The sequence below is a fragment of the Procambarus clarkii genome, chromosome 48, assembly GCF_040958095.1.
Source record: "Procambarus clarkii isolate CNS0578487 chromosome 48, FALCON_Pclarkii_2.0, whole genome shotgun sequence".
In the NCBI taxonomy this organism is placed as follows: domain Eukaryota; kingdom Metazoa; phylum Arthropoda; class Malacostraca; order Decapoda; family Cambaridae; genus Procambarus; species Procambarus clarkii.
Genome location: NC_091197.1, coordinates 32,957,648 through 32,980,847, shown reverse-complemented (window position 1 = coordinate 32,980,847; position 23,200 = coordinate 32,957,648). Strand labels below are relative to the sequence as shown.

Sequence of the window (23,200 nt, the reverse complement as noted above, 5' to 3'; positions counted from 1 at the left end):
CACACACACACACACACACACACACACACACACACACACACACACACACACACACACACACACACACACACACACACACACACACACACACACACACACACACACACACACACACACACACACACACACACACACACACACACACACACACACACACACACACACACACACACACACACACACACACACACACACACACACACACACACACACACACACACACACACACACACACACACACACACACACACACACACACACACACACACACACACACACACACACACACACACACACACACACACACACACACACACACACACACACACACACACACACACACACACACACACACAAGATAAAACAAACATTAGGCTAGAAGTGAGGAAAGAATTGGCATCTAACCCGAAGTTGGTGCAAAACACAGTTGATCGGAGTAAGTCCCTGATCATTTTTGGCTGCAAAGAAAAGGCAATAACATCTAGGTCAGAAAGAGCTGTAGAAGAAGCTAAAGTAGTAGATAAAATTGTTGGCCTCGTGGAAGGTCTTACAAACAGAGAGAATGTGTGCGACTACAGGAGAATAGGCAGGTACGTAAAAGGGAAAGATCGACCTTTGAGGATCACCCTAAACGGTGCCAAACAGATGGAAGAAGTACTAAGGAATGCTAGAAAATTGCAAAGGGATGAGGATGGGAAAGGGTGGTCATTAAGACAAGATCTTTCAAAAGAAGATAGAGAGAAGCTGAAACTGAACCTCGCCGAGGCAAAACATTTAAATGAGAGCAGGAATGAAGAAGAAATAAATTCTTTTTTCTACAAAGTGATAGGGGTAGGCAAACCAGTAAAGTGGTACATAAAGGCAAACCAACAAAATCAATAGAGAGAGGGGGAGTGAAGAATAAGGAGAGGGGGAACAAGTTCCTGAAGATTGCATACACCAACATAGATGGAGTGAGATCGAAGATACTGGAGTTAAGTGATGTAATACAGCTGCAGACACCAGACATTGTTGCACTCACGGAGACAAAACTTGAGGATGTAATTTTAAATGAGGTCATATTCCCAAGGGGCTACTCAATTTGGAGACGGGACAGAAAAATTAGGAAAGGCGGTGGCGTTGCTGTGCTGGTAAAAGAACACCTAAAGGTGAAGGAAATAATGACTGCCAATCCACAAGAAGTTGACATAATAGCACTAGAGATCTGCTATGAGGATGATAAACTAATGATGATAAATGCATATAGTCCACCGCCAAGCAGCACATGGTCAAAGGAGGAGCTAGATAGTAAACGTGAAGGTCTTATAACAATAATGAGAGAGATTATAGCGAGAGCGGATAACGATAGATCACGACTGTTGATAGTCGGTGACTTCAACTTGAAATCCATAGACTGGGAAGCATATGAAGCTAAAACAGAAGATTTTTGGACCTGTAAATTTGTAGACCTCATCCTGGAAACATTCTTGTATCAACATGTTAAACAAGCTACGAGGATGAGGGAAGGGGACGTTCCCTCCATGCTAGATTTGATATTTACCAGGAAGGAGGAAGAGATATTTGACATTCAGTACCTTCCTCCCTTGGGTAAAAGTGACCATGTCTTTTTGGGAATAAAGTATGCAATGCGTTATAAGCTGGAAGAAAATAAGGAGGTTGAAGCAGTTGAAAAACCAGACTTCAGGAGAGGACATTATGGTGACCTTAGAAATTTTTTTAGTGAGTATAATTGGACAGACTTGATGCTAGGCAAGGAAGTGAATGAGATGTATGGCAAGTTTTGTGAAATATATGATAAAGGCACAAAAAAATTTATACCAAAACAGAGATGCAGAACTAGGAAACAGGATTGGTTCAATAGAAATTGCGAGAGGGCTAGAGACCGAAAGACACAAAAATGGAATCAATACAGGAAGAGGCCGAACCCCCAAACATACCAGCGATACAAAGATGCGAGAAACAACTACACGGCAGTGAGGAGAGAGGCAGAAAGAAATTTTGAAAAAGGGATTGCGGACAAATGTAAAACAGAACCAGGTCTATTCTATAAATTCATAAACAACAAATTGCAGGTAAAGGATAATATTCAGAGGTTGAAAATGGGAAATAGATTCACGGAAGATGAAAAGGAAATGTGTGAAACACTAAACGAAAAGTTCCAAAGTGTGTTTGTACAAAATGAAATCTTTAGGGAACCAGATACAATAAGAATTCCAGAGAACAACATAGAACACATAGAGGTGTCTAGAGACGAAGTGGAAAAAATGCTCAAGGAGCTCGGTAAGAACAAAGCAGCTGGCCCAGATGGCGTTTCACCATGGGTTCTGAGAGAATGTGCATCTGAGCTCAGCATTCCACTTCACCTGATCTTTCAGGCATCCCTGTGTACAGGAATCGTAGCAGACGGGTGGAAACAGGCTAACATAGTTCCAATCTACAAAAGTGGCAGCAGGGAAGACCCCCTCAATTATAGACCTGTATCATTGACAAGTGTAATAGTGAAAGTATTGGAAAAACTAATCAAAACTAAATGGGTAGAACACCTAGAGAGAAATGATATAATATCAGACAGACAGTATGGTTTTCGATCTGGAAGATCCTGTGTATCGAATTTACTCAGTTTCTATGATCGAGCCACAGAGATATTACAGGAAAGAGATGGTTGGGTTGACTGCATCTATCTGGACCTAAAAAAGGCTTTCGACAGAGTTCCACATAAGAGGTTGTTCTGGAAACTGGAAAATATTGGAGGGGTGACAGGTAAGCTTCTATCATGGATGAAAAATTTTCTGACTGATAGAAAAATGAGGGCAGTAATCAGAGGCAATGTATCAGAATGGAGAAATGTCACAAGTGGAGTACCACAGGGTTCAGTTCTTGCACCAGTGATGTTTATTGTGTACATAAATGATCTACCAGTTGGTATACAGAATTATATGAACATGTTTGCTGATGATGCTAAGATAATAGGAAGGATAAGAAATTTAGATGACTGTCATGCCCTTCAAAAAGACCTGGACAAAATAAGTATATGGAGCACCACTTGGCAAATGGAATTTAATGTTAATAAATGTCATGTTATGGAATGTGGAATAGGAGAACATAGACCCCACACAACCTATATATTATGTGAGAAATCTTTAAAGAATTCTGATAAAGAAAGAGATCTAGGAGTGGTTCTAGATAGAAAACTATCACCTGAGGACCACATAAAGAATATTGTGCAAGGAGCCTATGCTATGCTTTCTAACTTCAGAATTGCATTTAAATACATGGATGGCGATATACTAAAGAAATTGTTCATGACTTTTGTTAGGCCAAAGCTAGAATATGCAGCTGTTGTGTGGTGCCCATATCTTAAGAAGCACATCAACAAACTGGAAAAGGTGCAAAGACATGCTACTAAGTGGCTCCCAGAACTGAAGGGCAAGAGCTACGAGGAGAGGTTAGAAGCATTAAATATGCCAAAACTAGAAGACAGAAGAAAAAGAGGTGATATGATCACTACATACAAAATAGTAACAGGAATTGACAAAATCGACAGGGAAGACTTCCTGAGACCTGGAACTTCAAGAACAAGAGGTCATAGATTTAAACTAGCTAAACACAGATGCCGAAGAAATATAAGAAAATTCACCTTCGCAAATAGAGTGGTAGACGGTTGGAACAAGTTAAGTGAGAAGGTGGTGGAGGCCAAGACCGTCAGTAGTTTCAAAGCGTTATATGACAAAGAGTGCTGGGAAGACGGGACACCACGAGCGTAGCTCTCATCCTGTAACTACACTTAGGTAATTACACTTAGGTAATTACACACACACACACACACACACACACACACACACTCACTCACTCACTCACTCACTCACTCACTCACTCACTCACACTCACACTCACACTCACACTCACACTCACACACTCACTCACTCACTCACTCACTCACTCTGTATTTTGGGAATATTTTGGGAATTTTGTAATAAATTTTTTTTTTCCCAAATTTTGGGAATAAAGTATGCAATGCGTTATAAGCTGGAAGAAAATAAGGAGGTTGAAGCAGTTGAAAAACCAGACTTCAGGAGAGGACATTATGGTGACCTTAGAAATTTTTTTAGTGAGTATAATTGGACAGACTTGATGCTAGGCAAGGAAGTGAATGAGATGTATGGCAAGTTTTGTGAAATATATGATAAAGGCACAAAAAAATTTATACCAAAACAGAGATGCAGAACTAGGAAACAGGATTGGTTCAATAGAAATTGCGAGAGGGCTAGAGACCGAAAGACACAAAAATGGAATCAATACAGGAAGAGGCCGAACCCCCAAACATACCAGCGATACAAAGATGCGAGAAACAACTACACGGCAGTGAGGAGAGAGGCAGAAAGAAATTTTGAAAAAGGGATTGCGGACAAATGTAAAACAGAACCAGGTCTATTCTATAAATTCATAAACAACAAATTGCAGGTAAAGGATAATATTCAGAGGTTGAAAATGGGAAATAGATTCACGGAAGATGAAAAGGAAATGTGTGAAACACTAAACGAAAAGTTCCAAAGTGTGTTTGTACAAAATGAAATCTTTAGGGAACCAGATACAATAAGAATTCCAGAGAACAACATAGAACACATAGAGGTGTCTAGAGACGAAGTGGAAAAAATGCTCAAGGAGCTCGGTAAGAACAAAGCAGCTGGCCCAGATGGCGTTTCACCATGGGTTCTGAGAGAATGTGCATCTGAGCTCAGCATTCCACTTCACCTGATCTTTCAGGCATCCCTGTGTACAGGAATCGTAGCAGACGGGTGGAAACAGGCTAACATAGTTCCAATCTACAAAAGTGGCAGCAGGGAAGACCCCCTCAATTATAGACCTGTATCATTAACAAGTGTAATAGTGAAAGTATTGGAAAAACTAATCAAAACTAAATGGGTAGAACACCTAGAGAGAAATGACATAATATCAGACAGACAGTATGGTTTTCGATCTGGAAGATCCTGTGTATCGAATTTACTCAGTTTCTATGATCGAGCCACAGAGATATTACAGGAAAGAGATGGTTGGGTTGACTGCATCTATCTGGACCTAAAAAAGGCTTTCGACAGAGTTCCACATAAGAGGTTGTTCTGGAAACTGGAAAATATTGGAGGGGTGACAGGTAAGCTTCTATCATGGATGAAAAATTTTCTGACTGATAGAAAAATGAGGGCAGTAATCAGAGGCAATGTATCAGAATGGAGAAATGTCACAAGTGGAGTACCACAGGGTTCAGTTCTTGCACCAGTGATGTTTATTGTGTACATAAATGATCTACCAGTTGGTATACAGAATTATATGAACATGTTTGCTGATGATGCTAAGATAATAGGAAGGATAAGAAATTTAGATGACTGTCATGCCCTTCAAAAAGACCTGGACAAAATAAGTATATGGAGCACCACTTGGCAAATGGAATTTAATGTTAATAAATGTCATGTTATGGAATGTGGAATAGGAGAACATAGACCCCACACAACCTATATATTATGTGAGAAATCTTTAAAGAATTCTGATAAAGAAAGAGATCTAGGAGTGGTTCTAGATAGAAAACTATCACCTGAGGACCACATAAAGAATATTGTGCAAGGAGCCTATGCTATGCTTTCTAACTTCAGAATTGCATTTAAATACATGGATGGCGATATACTAAAGAAATTGTTCATGACTTTTGTTAGGCCAAAGCTAGAATATGCAGCTGTTGTGTGGTGCCCATATCTTAAGAAGCACATCAACAAACTGGAAAAGGTGCAAAGACATGCTACTAAGTGGCTCCCAGAACTGAAGGGCAAGAGCTACGAGGAGAGGTTAGAAGCATTAAATATGCCAAAACTAGAAGACAGAAGAAAAAGAGGTGATATGATCACTACATACAAAATAGTAACAGGAATTGACAAAATCGACAGGGAAGACTTCCTGAGACCTGGAACTTCAAGAACAAGAGGTCATAGATTTAAACTAGCTAAACACAGATGCCGAAGAAATATAAGAAAATTCACCTTCGCAAATAGAGTGGTAGACGGTTGGAACAAGTTAAGTGAGAAGGTGGTGGAGGCCAAGACCGTCAGTAGTTTCAAAGCGTTATATGACAAAGAGTGCTGGGAAGACGGGACACCACGAGCGTAGCTCTCATCCTGTAACTACACTTAGGTAATTACTTAGGTAATTACACACACACACACACACACACACACACACACACACACACACACACACACACACACACACACACACACACACACACACACACACACACACACACACACACACACACACACACACACACACACACACACACACACACACACACACACACACACACACACACACACACACACACACACACACACACACACACACACACACACACACACACACACACACACACACACACACACACACACACACACACACACACACACACACACACACACACACACACACACACACACACACACACACACACACACACACACACACACACACACACACACACACACACACACACACACACACACACACACACACACACACACACACACACACACACACACACACACACACACACACACACACACACACACACACACACATACACACATACATACATATACATATAATAGAACTGATAGAAAAATCACACAGACTGATAGAAAAATGAGGGCAGTAATCAGAGGCAATGTATCAGAATGGAGAAATGTCACAAGTGGAGTACCACAGGGTTCAGTTCTTACACCAGTGATGTTTATTGTGTACATAAATGATCTACCAGTTGGTATACAGAATTATATGAACATGTTTGCTGATGATGCTAAGATAATAGGAAGGATAAGAAATTTAGATGACTGTCATGCCCTTCAAAAAGACCTGGACAAAATAAGTATATGGAGCACCACTTGGCAAATGGAATTTAATGTTAATAAATGTCATGTTATGGAATGTGGAATAGGAGAACATAGACCCCACACAACCTATATATTATGTGAGAAATCTTTAAAGAATTCTGATAAAGAAAGAGATCTAGGAGTGGTTCTAGATAGAAAACTATCACCTGAGGACCACATAAAGAATATTGTGCAAGGAGCCTATGCTATGCTTTCTAACTTCAGAATTGCATTTAAATACATGGATGGCGATATACTAAAGAAATTGTTCATGACTTTTGTTAGGCCAAAGCTAGAATATGCAGCTGTTGTGTGGTGCCCATATCTTAAGAAGCACATCAACAAACTGGAAAAGGTGCAAAGACATGCTACTAAGTGGCTCCCAGAACTGAAGGGCAAGAGCTACGAGGAGAGGTTAGAAGCATTAAATATGCCAAAACTAGAAGACAGAAGAAAAAGAGGTGATATGATCACTACATACAAAATAGTAACAGGAATTGACAAAATCGACAGGGAAGACTTCCTGAGACCTGGAACTTCAAGAACAAGAGGTCATAGATTTAAACTAGCTAAACACAGATGCCGAAGAAATATAAGAAAATTCACCTTCGCAAATAGAGTGGTAGACGGTTGGAACAAGTTAAGTGAGAAGGTGGTGGAGGCCAAGACCGTCAGTAGTTTCAAAGCGTTATATGACAAAGAGTGCTGGGAAGACGGGACACCACGAGCGTAGCTCTCATCCTGTAACTACACTTAGGTAATTACACTTAGGTAATTACACACACACACACACACACACACACACACACACACACACACACACACACACACACACACACACACACACACACACACACACAAGATAAAACAAACATTAGGCTAGAAGTGAGGAAAGAATTGGCATCTAACCCGAAGTTGGTGCAAAACACAGTTGATCGGAGTAAGTCCCTGATCATTTTTGGCTGCAAAGAAAAGGCAATAACATCTAGGTCAGAAAGAGCTGTAGAAGAAGCTAAAGTAGTAGATAAAATTGTTGGCCTCGTGGAAGGTCTTACAAACAGAGAGAATGTGTGCGACTACAGGAGAATAGGCAGGTACGTAAAAGGGAAAGATCGACCTTTGAGGATCACCCTAAACGGTGCCAAACAGATGGAAGAAGTACTAAGGAATGCTAGAAAATTGCAAAGGGATGAGGATGGGAAAGGGTGGTCGTTAAGACGAGATCTTTCAAAAGAAGATAGAGAGAAGCTGAAACTGAACCTCGCCGAGGCAAAACATTTAAATGAGAGCAGGAATGAAGAAGAAATAAATTCTTTTTTCTACAAAGTGATAGGGGTAGGCAAACCAGTAAAGTGGTACATAAAGGCAAACCAACAAAATCAATAGAGAGAGGGGGAGTGAAGAATAAGGAGAGGGGGAACAAGTTCCTGAAGATTGCATACACCAACATAGATGGAGTGAGATCGAAGATACTGGAGTTAAGTGATGTAATACAGCTGCAGACACCAGACATTGTTGCACTCACGGAGACAAAACTTGAAGATGTAATTTTAAATGAGGTCATATTCCCAAGGGGCTACTCAATTTGGAGACGGGACAGAAAAATTAGGAAAGGCGGTGGCGTTGCTGTGCTGGTAAAAGAACACCTAAAGGTGAAGGAAATAAGGACTGCCAATCCACAAGAAGTTGACATAATAGCACTAGAGATCTGCTATGAGGATGATAAACTAATGATGATAAATGCATATAGTCCACCGCCAAGCAGCACATGGTCAAAGGAGGAGCTAGATAGTAAACGTGAAGGTCTTATAACAATAATGAGAGAGATTATAGCGAGAGCGGATAACGATAGATCACGACTGTTGATAGTCGGTGACTTCAACTTGAAATCCATAGACTGGGAAGCATATGAAGCTAAAACAGAAGATTTTTGGACCTGTAAATTTGTAGACCTCATCCTGGAAACATTCTTGTATCAACATGTTAAACAAGCTACGAGGATGAGGGAAGGGGACGTTCCCTCCATGCTAGATTTGATATTTACCAGGAAGGAGGAAGAGATATTTGACATTCAGTACCTTCCTCCCTTGGGTAAAAGTGACCATGTCTTTTTGGGAATAAAGTATGCAATGCGTTATAAGCTGGAAGAAAATAAGGAGGTTGAAGCAGTTGAAAAACCAGACTTCAGGAGAGGACTTTATGGTGACCTTAGAAATTTTTTTAGTGAGTATAATTGGACAGACTTGATGCTAGGCAAGGAAGTGAATGAGATGTATGGCAAGTTTTGTGAAATATATGATAAAGGCACAAAAAAATTTATACCAAAACAGAGATGCAGAACTAGGAAACAGGATTGGTTCAATAGAAATTGCGAGAGGGCTAGAGACCGAAAGACACAAAAATGGAATCAATACAGGAAGAGGCCGAACCCCCAAACATACCAGCGATACAAAGATGCGAGAAACAACTACACGGCAGTGAGGAGAGAGGCAGAAAGAAATTTTGAAAAAGGGATTGCGGACAAATGTAAAACAGAACCAGGTCTATTCTATAAATTCATAAACAACAAATTGCAGGTAAAGGATAATATTCAGAGGTTGAAAATGGGAAATAGATTCACGGAAGATGAAAAGGAAATGTGTGAAACACTAAATGAAAAGTTCCAAAGTGTGTTTGTACAAAATGAAATCTTTAGGGAACCAGATACAATAAGAATTCCAGAGAACAACATAGAACACATAGAGGTGTCTAGAGACGAAGTGGAAAAAATGCTCATGGAGCTCGGTAAGAACAAAGCAGCTGGCCCAGATGGCGTTTCACCATGGGTTCTGAGAGAGTGTGCATCTGAGCTCAGCATTCCACTTCACCTGATCTTTCAGGCATCCCTGTGTACAGGAATCGTAGCAGACGGGTGGAAACAGGCTAACATAGTTCCAATCTACAAAAGTGGCAGCAGGGAAGACCCCCTCAATTATAGACCTGTATCATTGACAAGTGTAATAGTGAAAGTATTGGAAAAACTAATCAAAACTAAATGGGTAGAACACCTAGAGAGAAATGATATAATATCAGACAGACAGTATGGTTTTCGATCAGGAAGATCCTGTGTATCGAATTTACTCAGTTTCTATGATCGGGCCACAGAGATATTACAGGAAAGAGATGGCTGGGTTGACTGCATCTATCTGGACCTAAAAAAGGCTTTCGACAGAGTTCCACATAAGAGGTTGTTCTGGAAACTGGAAAATATTGGAGGGGTGACAGGTAAGCTTCTATCATGGATGAAAAATTTTCTGACTGATAGAAAAATGAGGGCAGTAATCAGAGGCAATGTATCGGAATGGAGAAATGTCACAAGTGGAGTACCACAGGGTTCAGTTCTTGCACCAGTGATGTTTATTGTGTACATAAATGATCTACCAGTTGGTATACAGAATTATATGAACATGTTTGCTGATGATGCTAAGATAATAGGAAGGATAAGAAATTTAGATGATTGTCATGCCCTTCAAGAAGAGCTGGACAAAATAAGTATATGGAGCACCACTTGGCAAATGGAATTTAATGTTAATAAATGTCATGTTATGGAATGTGGAATAGGAGAACATAGACCCCACACAACCTATATATTATGTGAGAAATCTTTAAAGAATTCTGATAAAGAAAGAGATCTAGGAGTGGTTCTAGATAGAAAACTATCACCTGAGGACCACATAAAGAATATTGTGCAAGGAGCCTATGCTATGCTTTCTAACTTCAGAATTGCATTTAAATACATGGATGGCGATATACTAAAGAAATTGTTCATGACTTTTGTTAGGCCAAAGCTAGAATATGCAGCTGTTGTGTGGTGCCCATATCTTAAGAAGCACATCAACAAACTGGAAAAGGTGCAAAGACATGCTACTAAGTGGCTCCCACAACTGAAGGGCAAGAGCTACGAGGAGAGGTTAGAAGCATTAAATATGCCAAAACTAGAAGACAGAAGAAAAAGAGGTGATATGATCACTACATACAAAATAGTTACAGGAATTGATAAAATCGACAGGGAAGACTTCCTGAGACCTGGAATTTCAAGAACAAGAGGTCATAGATTTAAACTAGCTAAACACAGATGCCGAAGAAATATAAGAAAATTCACCTTCGCAAATAGAGTGGTAGACGGTTGGAACAAGTTAAGTGAGAAGGTGGTGGAGGCCAAGACCGTCAGTAGTTTCAAAGCGTTATATGACAAAGAGTGCTGGGAAGACGGGACACCACGAGCGTAGCTCTCATCCTGTAACTACACTTAGGTAATTACACTTAGGTAATTACACACACACACACACACACACAGGGCCTCGTAGCCTGGTGGATAGCGCGCAGGACTCGTAATTCTGTGGCACGGGTTCGATTCCCGCACGAGGCAGAAACAAATGGGCAAAGTTTCTTTCACCCTAAGTGCCCCTGTTACCTAGCAGTAAATAGGTACCTGGGAGTTAGTCAGCTGTCACGGGCTGCTTCCTGGGGTGTGTGTGTGTGGTGTGGAAAAAAAAAAAAAAGTAGTTAGTAAACAATTGATTGACAGTTGAGAGGCGGGCCGAAAGAGCAAAGCTCAACCCCCGCAAAAACACAACTAGTAAACACACAACTAGTAAACACACACACACACACGCACACGCACAAAAATAAATTGCAAGAGGGCCAGAGACCAAAAGACACAAAAATGGAATCAATATAGGAAGAGGCCAAACCCCCAAACATACCAGCGATACAAAGATGCGAGAAACAACTACACGGTAGTGATTAGAGAGGCAGAAAGAAATTTTGAAAAAGGGATTGCAGACAAATGTAAAACAGAACCAGGTGTATTCTATAAATTCATAAACAACAAATTGCAGGTAAAGGATAATATCCAGAGGTTGAAAATGGGAAACAGATTCACAGAAAATGAAAAGGAAATGTGTGAAACATTAAACAAAAAGTTCCAAAGTGTGTTTGTACAAAATGAAATCTTCAGGAAACCAGATCCAATAAGAATTCCAGAGAACAACATAGAGCACATAGAGGTGTCTAGAGACAAAGTGGAAAAAATGCTCAAGGAGCTAAATAAGAACAAAGCAGTTGGTCCAGATGGAGTTTCACCATGGGTTCTGAGAGAATGTGCACCTGAGCTCAGCATCCCTCTTCAACTGATTTTTCAGGCATCCCTGTTTATAGGAGTTGTAGCTGATGTGTGGAAAAAGGCTAACATAGTTCCAATCTACAAAAGTGTTAGCAGGGAAGACCCCCTTAATTATAGACCGGTATCATTGACAAGTGTAATAGTCAAAATATTGGAAAAAATAATTAAAACTAAATGGGTAGAACACCTGGAGAGAAATGATATAATATCAGACAGTATGGTTTTCGATCTGGAAGATCCTGTGTATCGACTTTACTCAGTTTCTATGATCGAGCAGCAGAGATATTACAGGAAAGAGATGGTTGGGTTGACTGCATATATCTGGACCTAAAAAAGGCTTTCGACAGAGTTCCACATAAAAGGTTGTTCTGGAAACTGGAAAATATTGGAGGGGTGACAGGTAAGCTTCTAATATGGATGAAAAATTTTCTGACTGACAGAAAAATGAGGACAGTGATCAGAGGCAATGTATCGGACTGGAGAAATGCCATAAGTGGAGTACCACAGGGTTCAGTTCTTGCACCAGTGATGTTTATTGTCTACATAAATGATCTACCAGTTTGTATACAGAATTATATGAACATGTTTGCTGATGATGCTAAGATAATAGAAAGGATAAGAAACTTAGATGATTGTCATGCCCTTCAAGATGACCTGCACAAACTAAGTATATGGAGCACCACTTGGCAAATGGAATTTAATGTTAATAAATGCCATGTTATGGAATGTTTAATAGGAGAACATAGACCTCACACAACCTATATATTATGTGAAAAATCTTTAAAGAATTCTGATAAAGAAAGAGATCTAGGGGTGGTTCTAGATAGAAAACTATCACCTGAAGACCACATTAAGAATATTGTGCGAGGAGCCTATGTCACGCTTTCTAACTTCAGAATTGCTTTTAAATACATGGATGGCGATATACTAAAGAAATTGTTCATGACTTTTGTTAAGCCAAAGCTAGAATATGCAGCTGTTGTGTGGTGCCCATATCTTATGAAGCACATCTACAAACTGGAAAAGGTTCAAAGACATGCTACTAAGTGGCTCCCAGAACTGAAGGGCAAGAGCTACGAGGAGAGGTTAGAAGCATTAAATATGCCAAAACTAGAAGACAGAAGAAAAAGAGGTGATATGATCACTACATACAAAATAGTTACAGGAATTGATAAAATCGACAGGGAAGACTTCCTGAGACCTGGAATTTCAAGAACAAGAGGTCATAGATTTAAACTAGCTAAACACAGATGCCGAAGAAATATAAGAAAATTCACCTTCGCAAATAGAGTGGTAGACGGTTGGAACAAGTTAAGTGAGAAGGTGGTGGAGGCCAAGACCGTCAGTAGTTTCAAAGCGTTATATGACAAAGAGTGCTGGGAAGACGGGACACCACGAGCGTAGCTCTCATCCTGTAACTACACTTAGGTAATTACACTTAGGTAATTACACACACACACACACACACACAGGGCCTCGTAGCCTGGTGGATAGCGCGCAGGACTCGTAATTCTGTGGCACGGGTTCGATTCCCGCACGAGGCAGAAACAAATGGGCAAAGTTTCTTTCACCCTAAGTGCCCCTGTTACCTAGCAGTAAATAGGTACCTGGGAGTTAGTCAGCTGTCACGGGCTGCTTCCTGGGGTGTGTGTGTGTGGTGTGGAAAAAAAAAAAAAAGTAGTTAGTAAACAATTGATTGACAGTTGAGAGGCGGGCCGAAAGAGCAAAGCTCAACCCCCGCAAAAACACAACTAGTAAACACACAACTAGTAAACACACACACACACACGCACACGCACAAAAATAAATTGCAAGAGGGCCAGAGACCAAAAGACACAAAAATGGAATCAATATAGGAAGAGGCCAAACCCCCAAACATACCAGCGATACAAAGATGCGAGAAACAACTACACGGTAGTGATTAGAGAGGCAGAAAGAAATTTTGAAAAAGGGATTGCAGACAAATGTAAAACAGAACCAGGTGTATTCTATAAATTCATAAACAACAAATTGCAGGTAAAGGATAATATCCAGAGGTTGAAAATGGGAAACAGATTCACAGAAAATGAAAAGGAAATGTGTGAAACATTAAACAAAAAGTTCCAAAGTGTGTTTGTACAAAATGAAATCTTCAGGAAACCAGATCCAATAAGAATTCCAGAGAACAACATAGAGCACATAGAGGTGTCTAGAGACAAAGTGGAAAAAATGCTCAAGGAGCTAAATAAGAACAAAGCAGTTGGTCCAGATGGAGTTTCACCATGGGTTCTGAGAGAATGTGCACCTGAGCTCAGCATCCCTCTTCAACTGATTTTTCAGGCATCCCTGTTTATAGGAGTTGTAGCTGATGTGTGGAAAAAGGCTAACATAGTTCCAATCTACAAAAGTGTTAGCAGGGAAGACCCCCTTAATTATAGACCGGTATCATTGACAAGTGTAATAGTCAAAATATTGGAAAAAATAATTAAAACTAAATGGGTAGAACACCTGGAGAGAAATGATATAATATCAGACAGTATGGTTTTCGATCTGGAAGATCCTGTGTATCGACTTTACTCAGTTTCTATGATCGAGCAGCAGAGATATTACAGGAAAGAGATGGTTGGGTTGACTGCATATATCTGGACCTAAAAAAGGCTTTCGACAGAGTTCCACATAAAAGGTTGTTCTGGAAACTGGAAAATATTGGAGGGGTGACAGGTAAGCTTCTAATATGGATGAAAAATTTTCTGACTGACAGAAAAATGAGGACAGTGATCAGAGGCAATGTATCGGACTGGAGAAATGCCATAAGTGGAGTACCACAGGGTTCAGTTCTTGCACCAGTGATGTTTATTGTCTACATAAATGATCTACCAGTTTGTATACAGAATTATATGAACATGTTTGCTGATGATGCTAAGATAATAGAAAGGATAAGAAACTTAGATGATTGTCATGCCCTTCAAGATGACCTGCACAAACTAAGTATATGGAGCACCACTTGGCAAATGGAATTTAATGTTAATAAATGCCATGTTATGGAATGTTTAATAGGAGAACATAGACCTCACACAACCTATATATTATGTGAAAAATCTTTAAAGAATTCTGATAAAGAAAGAGATCTAGGGGTGGTTCTAGATAGAAAACTATCACCTGAAGACCACATTAAGAATATTGTGCGAGGAGCCTATGTCACGCTTTCTAACTTCAGAATTGCTTTTAAATACATGGATGGCGATATACTAAAGAAATTGTTCATGACTTTTGTTAAGCCAAAGCTAGAATATGCAGCTGTTGTGTGGTGCCCATATCTTATGAAGCACATCTACAAACTGGAAAAGGTTCAAAGACATGCTACTAAGTGGCTCCCAGAACTGAAGGGCAAGAGCTACGAGGAGAGGTTAGAGGCATTAAATATGCCAAAACTAGAAGACAGAAGAAAAAGAGGTGATATGATCACTACGTACAAAATAGTAACAGGAATTGATAAAATCGACAGGGAAGATTTCCTGAGACCTGGAACTTCAAGAACAAGAGGTCATAGATTTAAACTAGCTAAACACAGATGCCGGAGAAATATAAGAAAATTCACCTTCACAAATAGAGTGGTAGACGGTTTGAACAAGTTAAGTGAGAAGGTGGTGGAGGCCAAGACCGTCAGTAGTTTCAAAGCGTTATATGACAAAGAGTGCTGGGAAGACGGGACACCACGAGTGTAGCTCTCATCCTGTAACTACACTTAGGTAATTACACTTAGGTAATTACAGGACATCAACACATGATGCACCCCCGGTCTGAACAACCAAGCATTAATAACCAACCGGGCCTCTCTGGAAAGCAGCCGTCTCATTCTTCACCAGGAAAGGAGAATCGCTGTATCTATCGATACAGCGATAGCAGGCGGCTTGATGTTTGCGAGGCACTACACATCAAGAAGTCAACACCAGCAATCAACAGCCAATTAATGAACAACTATATTCTACCCACATCAAGACTCCGCTCCAATATAGAAGCATCAAGAAATATGGACCAATAGGCTTTCTACAAACACTTCTATTCAATACCCATTGTTTCGTGTTCTGTCTTGTGTTGATGAAATTAATACCCTATTAATGCCACCTCTTGTTCTGTCTTGTGTTGATGAAATTAATACCCTATTAATGCCACCTCACCCCATCCACCTCACTCAAATGTAGATATAAAATCGCAGATGCGTAAGTTCTATTCAGTTGTTTATTTGTAAACTAAAGTCTTTGAAAATGTAATAAGTTTTACGAAACACGCTCGTGTCGCGTCAGACTAGAAATAAAAATGAATTTTGGAGAATTGATTTTTGATTTACCTCCAACAGTGAAAAGAAATGTACGAAAGATTGAGAAAATTCGTGTTAGAATTATTAATCTTACTTTTTCGGTCATATTTAATAATATATGTCTACAGGAAAGAATGCTACCAAAATATACTAATATATATATATATATATATATATATATATATATATATATATATATGTATATGTATATGTATATGTATATGTGTGTGTGTGTGTGTGTGTGTGTCGTACCTAGTAGCCAGAACGCACTTCTGAGCCTACTATGCAAGGCCCGATTTGCCTAATAAGCCAAGTGTTCATGAATTAATTGTTTTTCGGCTACCTAACCTAACCTAACTTTTTCGGCTACCTAACCTAACCTAACCTGTAAAGATAGGTTAGGTTAGGTTAGGTAGGGTTGGTTAGGTTCGGTCATATATCTACGTTAATTTTAACTCCAATAAATAAAAATTTACCTCATACATAATGAAATGGGTAGCTTTATCATTTCATAAGAAAAAAATTATAGGAAATATATTAATTCAGGAAAACTTGGCTTATTAGGCGAATCGGGCCTTGCATAGTAGGCTGAGAAGTGCATTCTGGCTACTAGGTACGACATATATATATATATATATATATAATATATGAATACAAGTCCTGGTCTTGTATGAATACAAGTCGCATATAGTCCTGGGGACCATTCAGGCTTATTCGCATATATATATATATATATATATGTCGTACCTAGTAGCCAGAACGCACTTCTCAGCCTACTATGCAAGGCCCGATTTGCCTAATAAGCCAAGTTTTCCTGAATTAATATATTTTCTCTAATTTTTTTCTTATGAAATGATAAAGCTACCCATTTCATTATGTATGAGGTCAATTTTTTTTTATTGGAGTTAAAATTAACGTAGATATATGACCAAACCTAACCAACCCTACCTAACCTAATCTAACCTATCTTTATAGGATAGGTTAGGTTAGGTAGCCGAAAAAGTTAGGTTAGGTTAGGTAGGTTAGGTAGTCGAAAAATAATTAATTCATGAAAACTTGGCTTACTAGGCAAATCGGGCCTTGCATAGTAGGCTGAGAAGTGCGTTCTGGCTACTAGGTACGACATATATATATATATATATATATATATATATATATATATATATATATATATATATATATATATATATATATATATATATATATATATATATATATATATATATATGTCGTACCTAGTAGCCAGAACGCCCTTCTCAGCCTATTATGCAAGGCTCGATTTGCCGAATAAGCCAAGTTTTCCGGAATTAATATATTTTCTCTATTTTTTTTCTTATGAAATGATAAAGCTACCCATTTCATTATGTATGAGGTCAATTTTTTTCTATTGGAGTTAAAATTAACGTAGATATATGACCGAACCTAACCAACCCTACCTAACCTAACCTAACCTATCTTTATAGGTTAGGTTAGGTTAGGTAGCCGAAAATGTTAGGTTAGGTTAGGTTAGGTAGGTTAGGTAGTCGAAAAACAATTAATTCATGAAAACTTGGCTTATTAGGCAAATCGGCCCTTGCATAGTAGGCTGACAAGTGCGTTCTGGCTACTAGGTACGACATATATATATATATATATATATATATATATATATATATATATATATATATATATATATATATATATATATATATATATATATATATATATATAGCATTTTATCAAATCACCTTTTGAGGTTATTTGATAAAATGCTATGCCCAAGATTACCATCCGAGTGCCGGCGGGGAAGTGGTTCAAATAGCTTCGGCTATCACTTCCTTATGTCCGGTCGTGATGGTCAAGCGGATTAAGGCGTCCCTGTACATACCAGTTGCGTTGCTCCTGGCAGTATGGGTTCGAGTCACTTCTGGGGTGTGAGTTTTCAGTTGTATATAGTCCTGGGGACCATTCAGGCTTGTTTGCATATATATATGCATATGCATGCATGCATGCATGTATGTATGTACAGTATATGTACTTTTAAGTTGTTTAGTAATTATATGTAAAGCTGAAATTGTTGTTTCCATTATTTCTTAGGTGCGCTGCCTTCTAGAAAAGCCAATATTTGTTAAAGAGGGTCAGCTTGTTACCGGTACTGTGGAGCTTGTTGCCAACAGAAGGTATGTTTCCATAGCAAGTTTTGATCTTTATGCTGCTCATTAACATTTGTCTTATATTATGTTACACTAAATTATTTGGTACTGTGTTCCTATTAACCTCTCACACCATTCCAATAGGGTGAGTTGATCAAATTGTATCTTTTGCTTTAAATTTTGTTTGGGGGGGAGATATACACAAGAGTTATTACATTCTTGTACAGCCACTAGTACGTGTAGTGTTTCGGGCAAGTCCTTAATCCTATGGTCCCTGGAATATGACCCCCACGAAGAATCGTTTTTACAACCAAGTACCCATTTTACTGTTCAGTTAAACAGAGGCTACAGTTAAGGATTTGCGCCCAATAAATCCTCCCCGGCCAGGATACGAACCCATGACAAAGCGCTCGCGGAACGCCAGGCGAGTGTCTTACCACTACACCACGGAGACTGAAAGATCTTGCACAGTTAGTTGTTCAAATGTCATTGTGGGTGTTTTATTACCGTACATATCAAATTCTTAGATGGCTCTGGTGATTTTGCCATATTGGAAAACACCAGGGTTGAATGTAATGAAACGCCATTTTCTGGGTGAGCCCTGTCCGCTCCCTGGAGCTATCCAGGCTGATATGCTAATGTCAGACTTTGGCATCAGTCATGTGTATGGAGTTCTGTGGGCCTACCGAGGACCACGAGCCAGAACCTGGCCCCCTCAGAAGAGGCACGAGGAGCAATGGCCTAGAGAAATTCCTGTGTGGTTGGAAGCATTCTATATCTGCCATCGACCGGGTCAAGAACCCAGAAAGGTAAGCGTCCCAAAACAAACCCCTATTCTGGTGAAAATTGTGACAAAAAGGCGAAGAAGTGGATAGAACTCCCCAAACAGAAACCGGCAAACGAGCATGTCGTCACACGTCGCTGCGCCACTGTCTACGCAGCTCCCCCCCCCACCCCTCCATGGTAGGGGGAAAGGGAAGCCCCAGACCCCCGTGTGGCCATCCACCCGTCAGTTCTGAGGCTGGACATCAAAACATGCAAAAAATGCCGACCGGGAGGAGAGAGGGTTGTCGGGGACCTCCGGGTCTCACTCAGAAAATGGCATTTCATTACATTTAACGCTGGTTTTCTGGGGGTAGCCCTTTCGGCTCCTAGGAGCTACCTACCTAAAGACGAAAACAAGAGGGGCCTAACCCCGGGAGGTGGATGATGCACCCCAACGCGAAGTGGAGACAAAAACTACAACTGCCAACCCAAGGCCACACAGGCCCAACAAGTCTCAGGAACATCAACGAAAGAAAGAAGAACCAACCAACGAACGACGTGGGCACGAGGACAGACAGCAGGCTGGCAGGACCAAACTACCCTGCGGATGACCCGAGAGAACCACACCCTGGAACAAGGAAGAGGGAAACTTGGAACAACCCAAAGCGTGACCCCGGTCACGGCAGCTGTGGCACGCCAAGCACGGCGCAGTGCGCAGCCGAACGCAACACTCAATGCACCCCTGGTCAGACCAACCAAGCATCAAACAACCCAAGGAACCCCTCCAGAAAGCAGCCGTGCCAGATTTCGCCAGAAAAGGAGACGGCCGCAAGCAAACAAACCTATCAAGAGAACCAAAAGAGCCGAACCCAGGCGCCGGTGGAGGGGATGATGCACCCCAACCCGACCCTCTGATTGTGCCAATCAGAGAACACTGTATAAACATCAGAGGTCCTCGGTTGTTCAACGTCCTACCACCGAGCATCAGAAATATTGCTGGAACAACCGTGGACATCTTCAAGAGAAAACTAGATTATTTTCTTTAAGGAGTACCAGACCAATCGGGCTGTGATGGGTATGTGGGCCTGCGGGCCGCTCCAAGCAAGAGCCTGGTGGACCAAACTCTCACAAGTCACTCAGGACCGAAGGGGCCACCACAAACTGAGGAGAAGAGAAAAGAGCACGCAATTCAAGAACCAGGACGGCTAAAGCGGCACAAGAGCAGGTCAAAGGTGAACCATTCCAGAGACTGGTTGTGAAGCGGTGTCGAGGCAACTTCCAAAACCAAGCAACTCTGAGCGGCTCCACCAGCGTGGCACGAGACAAGGTGACAGTATGTGGCAAGATGACAGCCCTAAACCTCCACAAGAGAAGGACCAGACCACGCCAAGAAAACATAGCAAACCGACGAAGGGGCAGAAAGAAAAAGGAAGGACTGCCAAAGAAAACCCCACACTGCCGCCAAGACGAAGCACGCAGGTCGGACATCATCAACGAAGCCACCTGACCACCAACAGATGGTGGGATACTCGAGGCAGAACCAAACCAGCCCCGCCATGGACCGATCAAGCATAGGAAGAGGCGGAGTTGCAGGAAAACCTCGGGTGCAACCACCGAGTAAGCAGAGCCAGAACCCAAGCCGGCAAGTAATGAGAAGGAACGTCTGCTGTACAGAAAACTTCCAAATGCTAGCGAGCTCGCCAGGAGATCGGAGACACTGTGGTTCCGATGCAAGGCTCGTGAGAAGTGACAACGCGAGATCCGGAAAATGCCAACTGGCAGGGTTAGCCAGGAAACCAGGAACCCAAACCTGGCAAGCCGGGAAAGAACCAAACATAGGGGCAGTGCAAAAGCAGGGAACTGAACATAGACATAGTCCACCCTAACCTCTCTACTCGGAGAGAACCCCAGCAACATCAGAGGCCCGAGACTTCAACACCACTCCACGACACACACACAACGGGAAAAACAGGCCGACCAATCACAGTGACCAAGAGAGAACTGGATCAACACATCCAAAGGATACCTGATCAATCAGGCTGTAAGTAATACGTCAGGCTGCGCACAGCCGTGTCAAACAGCCTGGGTGACCAGTCCAGCAACGAGGAGGCCAGGTCGACGACCGGGCCGCGGTGATGCTAAGCCCCAGAAACACTTCAAAGTAACTGCAAGGCAGCAGTAGGAGAGCCAAGAAGCACATACTAAACCATACAACAATGTGTAACGAGAAGGGCGAGGTAACATCAGAACTATTACATCCCTTGACACGTACTTAGCACAACACAAACAAGTGGAAACTAACTTGTACAGGGCTTCTCGCAGACGTCTAGCCGTGATGAGTAACCAACACACAAAACAATCCAACTACCCCTCACATATTATCCCGTAGGTCAATCGACCTGAAGCGGATACAGGATAACAAGCCATACGGATTAGAAAAGCAGCCCCAGCACCAGCAGCGAGTGACACGAGCGTAGAAGGAAGATGAGGAACGAGGAAGACAGGCAGCAATGGGAATGAAAGGGACAGGACCAACTACACAAGAGGCCATGTCTATTTTAGGCGATTGACAGCCGATAGGCCTGGCCAAAGAGCCAGAGCTCAACCCCCACAAGCACAGCTAGGTAAGGACAACTAGGTGAGCACAGAGAAACCAACGTATATGGAAGGGCTAAGCCAGGCACTGCAAGACGGGCAAGGAATGAGTGACCCAAATAAGACCACGAAAAAATGGGGCCCGTGACCCACCGTGTAACAAACAACACAAACAAGGAAGGCCCCAGGAAGAATCACGCAAGGGCCAAACAAAACGCCACAACCAGTTCTCAACACACATCCCCAGTAGCAAATCTACAGCAAAATGTCACCTCATAACATCATGTCCCAGTGTAACATTAACCCCATAACATTTACCTCCACCATTTTACCTTGTAACATGGCGAAGGTGGGGCCCCTTGATTGACTCGAGCATGTGTTGGACATGTATATGAGTGGGACCGGACAGGTATAATAGGAACTGCCTTGAATTGGCCAATAGGCCCTCTGCAGTCACCTTTGTTCTTGTGTTCTTATATTCATATCCAAAAACCACGAACCAGCGCCTGGCCGAAAGGGATGCCAGACCGCATAAACTCGCCTGAAGAACGTAGGCACGAACGTGTCACAACACAACATAGCCGAGAAGATTCCAGGAGAACCGCCAGAGGAAGAAGGCCAAAGCCGCACCTGCAGGAGAAGAGTAGGGTAGAGGAGAATGAGGCGCCCCACACCCATATGCAGGGGAAAACCCAGCATCCTCCCCATAGTGGCAATCCAGAACACCCCCAGCACCTACGGGTCACGGACTGGAGAGACGAGAGGAGCGAGAGGGGCGAAGCACCCGAAAGACAATGGATGCGGAACACCAACACTTGTGTACATCGTCCATAACAAAACAAACTCCCACGGTGCATGCGCAGGACGCATGAGGTTCGAACCGCACAACCCCACCCAGCGGGGAGGGCGCCAACAAGGAGTATTGCAAAATATTAGCAGTGCCCAGACAGAGCACGGAGAGAAGATATAATGACAAAAGAACGAGACGGTATCGAAAACCAAGAAGAAGTACGGAAGAGGACCAACGAGTCCAAAAAAAGGACTGGAGGTAAGCCTCAGCGGAAGACAACAGACGTTCCAATAATGAGGGAAGAATCGAAGACCTTCCCGAACCCCCGAGACATCACAGAAGTAAACAAAATCACGAAGGCTCATAAAGGTAGAAGAGGTAGAACTCTATAGCGTTCGCTAACGAGCGACATAACTCGAGTGCATGCGGGAATTGTGTAAAATCCTGGTTTGTGTTTTGGAGAGGCTGCAGGATCCAAGTAAATTCAGTAGAATTTCAGGTTGCAATTCTTATACCATGTGGTAGTTCAGTCGATTAAGGCATTGT

General features: G+C 41.5%; 1 protein-coding gene across 11 annotated transcripts in view; it reads left to right on the top strand.

Moving 5' to 3' along the window:
* The window catches only part of Art4 (arginine methyltransferase 4), a 227,514-nt gene that overhangs the window by 83,715 nt on the left and 120,599 nt on the right, over positions 1 to 23,200 (top strand). For all 11 annotated transcript variants that reach the window (XR_011222364.1, XR_011222363.1, XR_011222360.1 and 8 more), the window contains exon 9: positions 18,449 to 18,531. Coding sequence is in view for 6 of the 11 variants with exons in the window: in XM_069302680.1 (XP_069158781.1) it covers positions 18,449 to 18,531 (83 nt within the window). In the remaining 5 variants the exon portion in view is untranslated. The remainder of the gene's footprint in view (positions 1 to 18,448; positions 18,532 to 23,200) is intronic.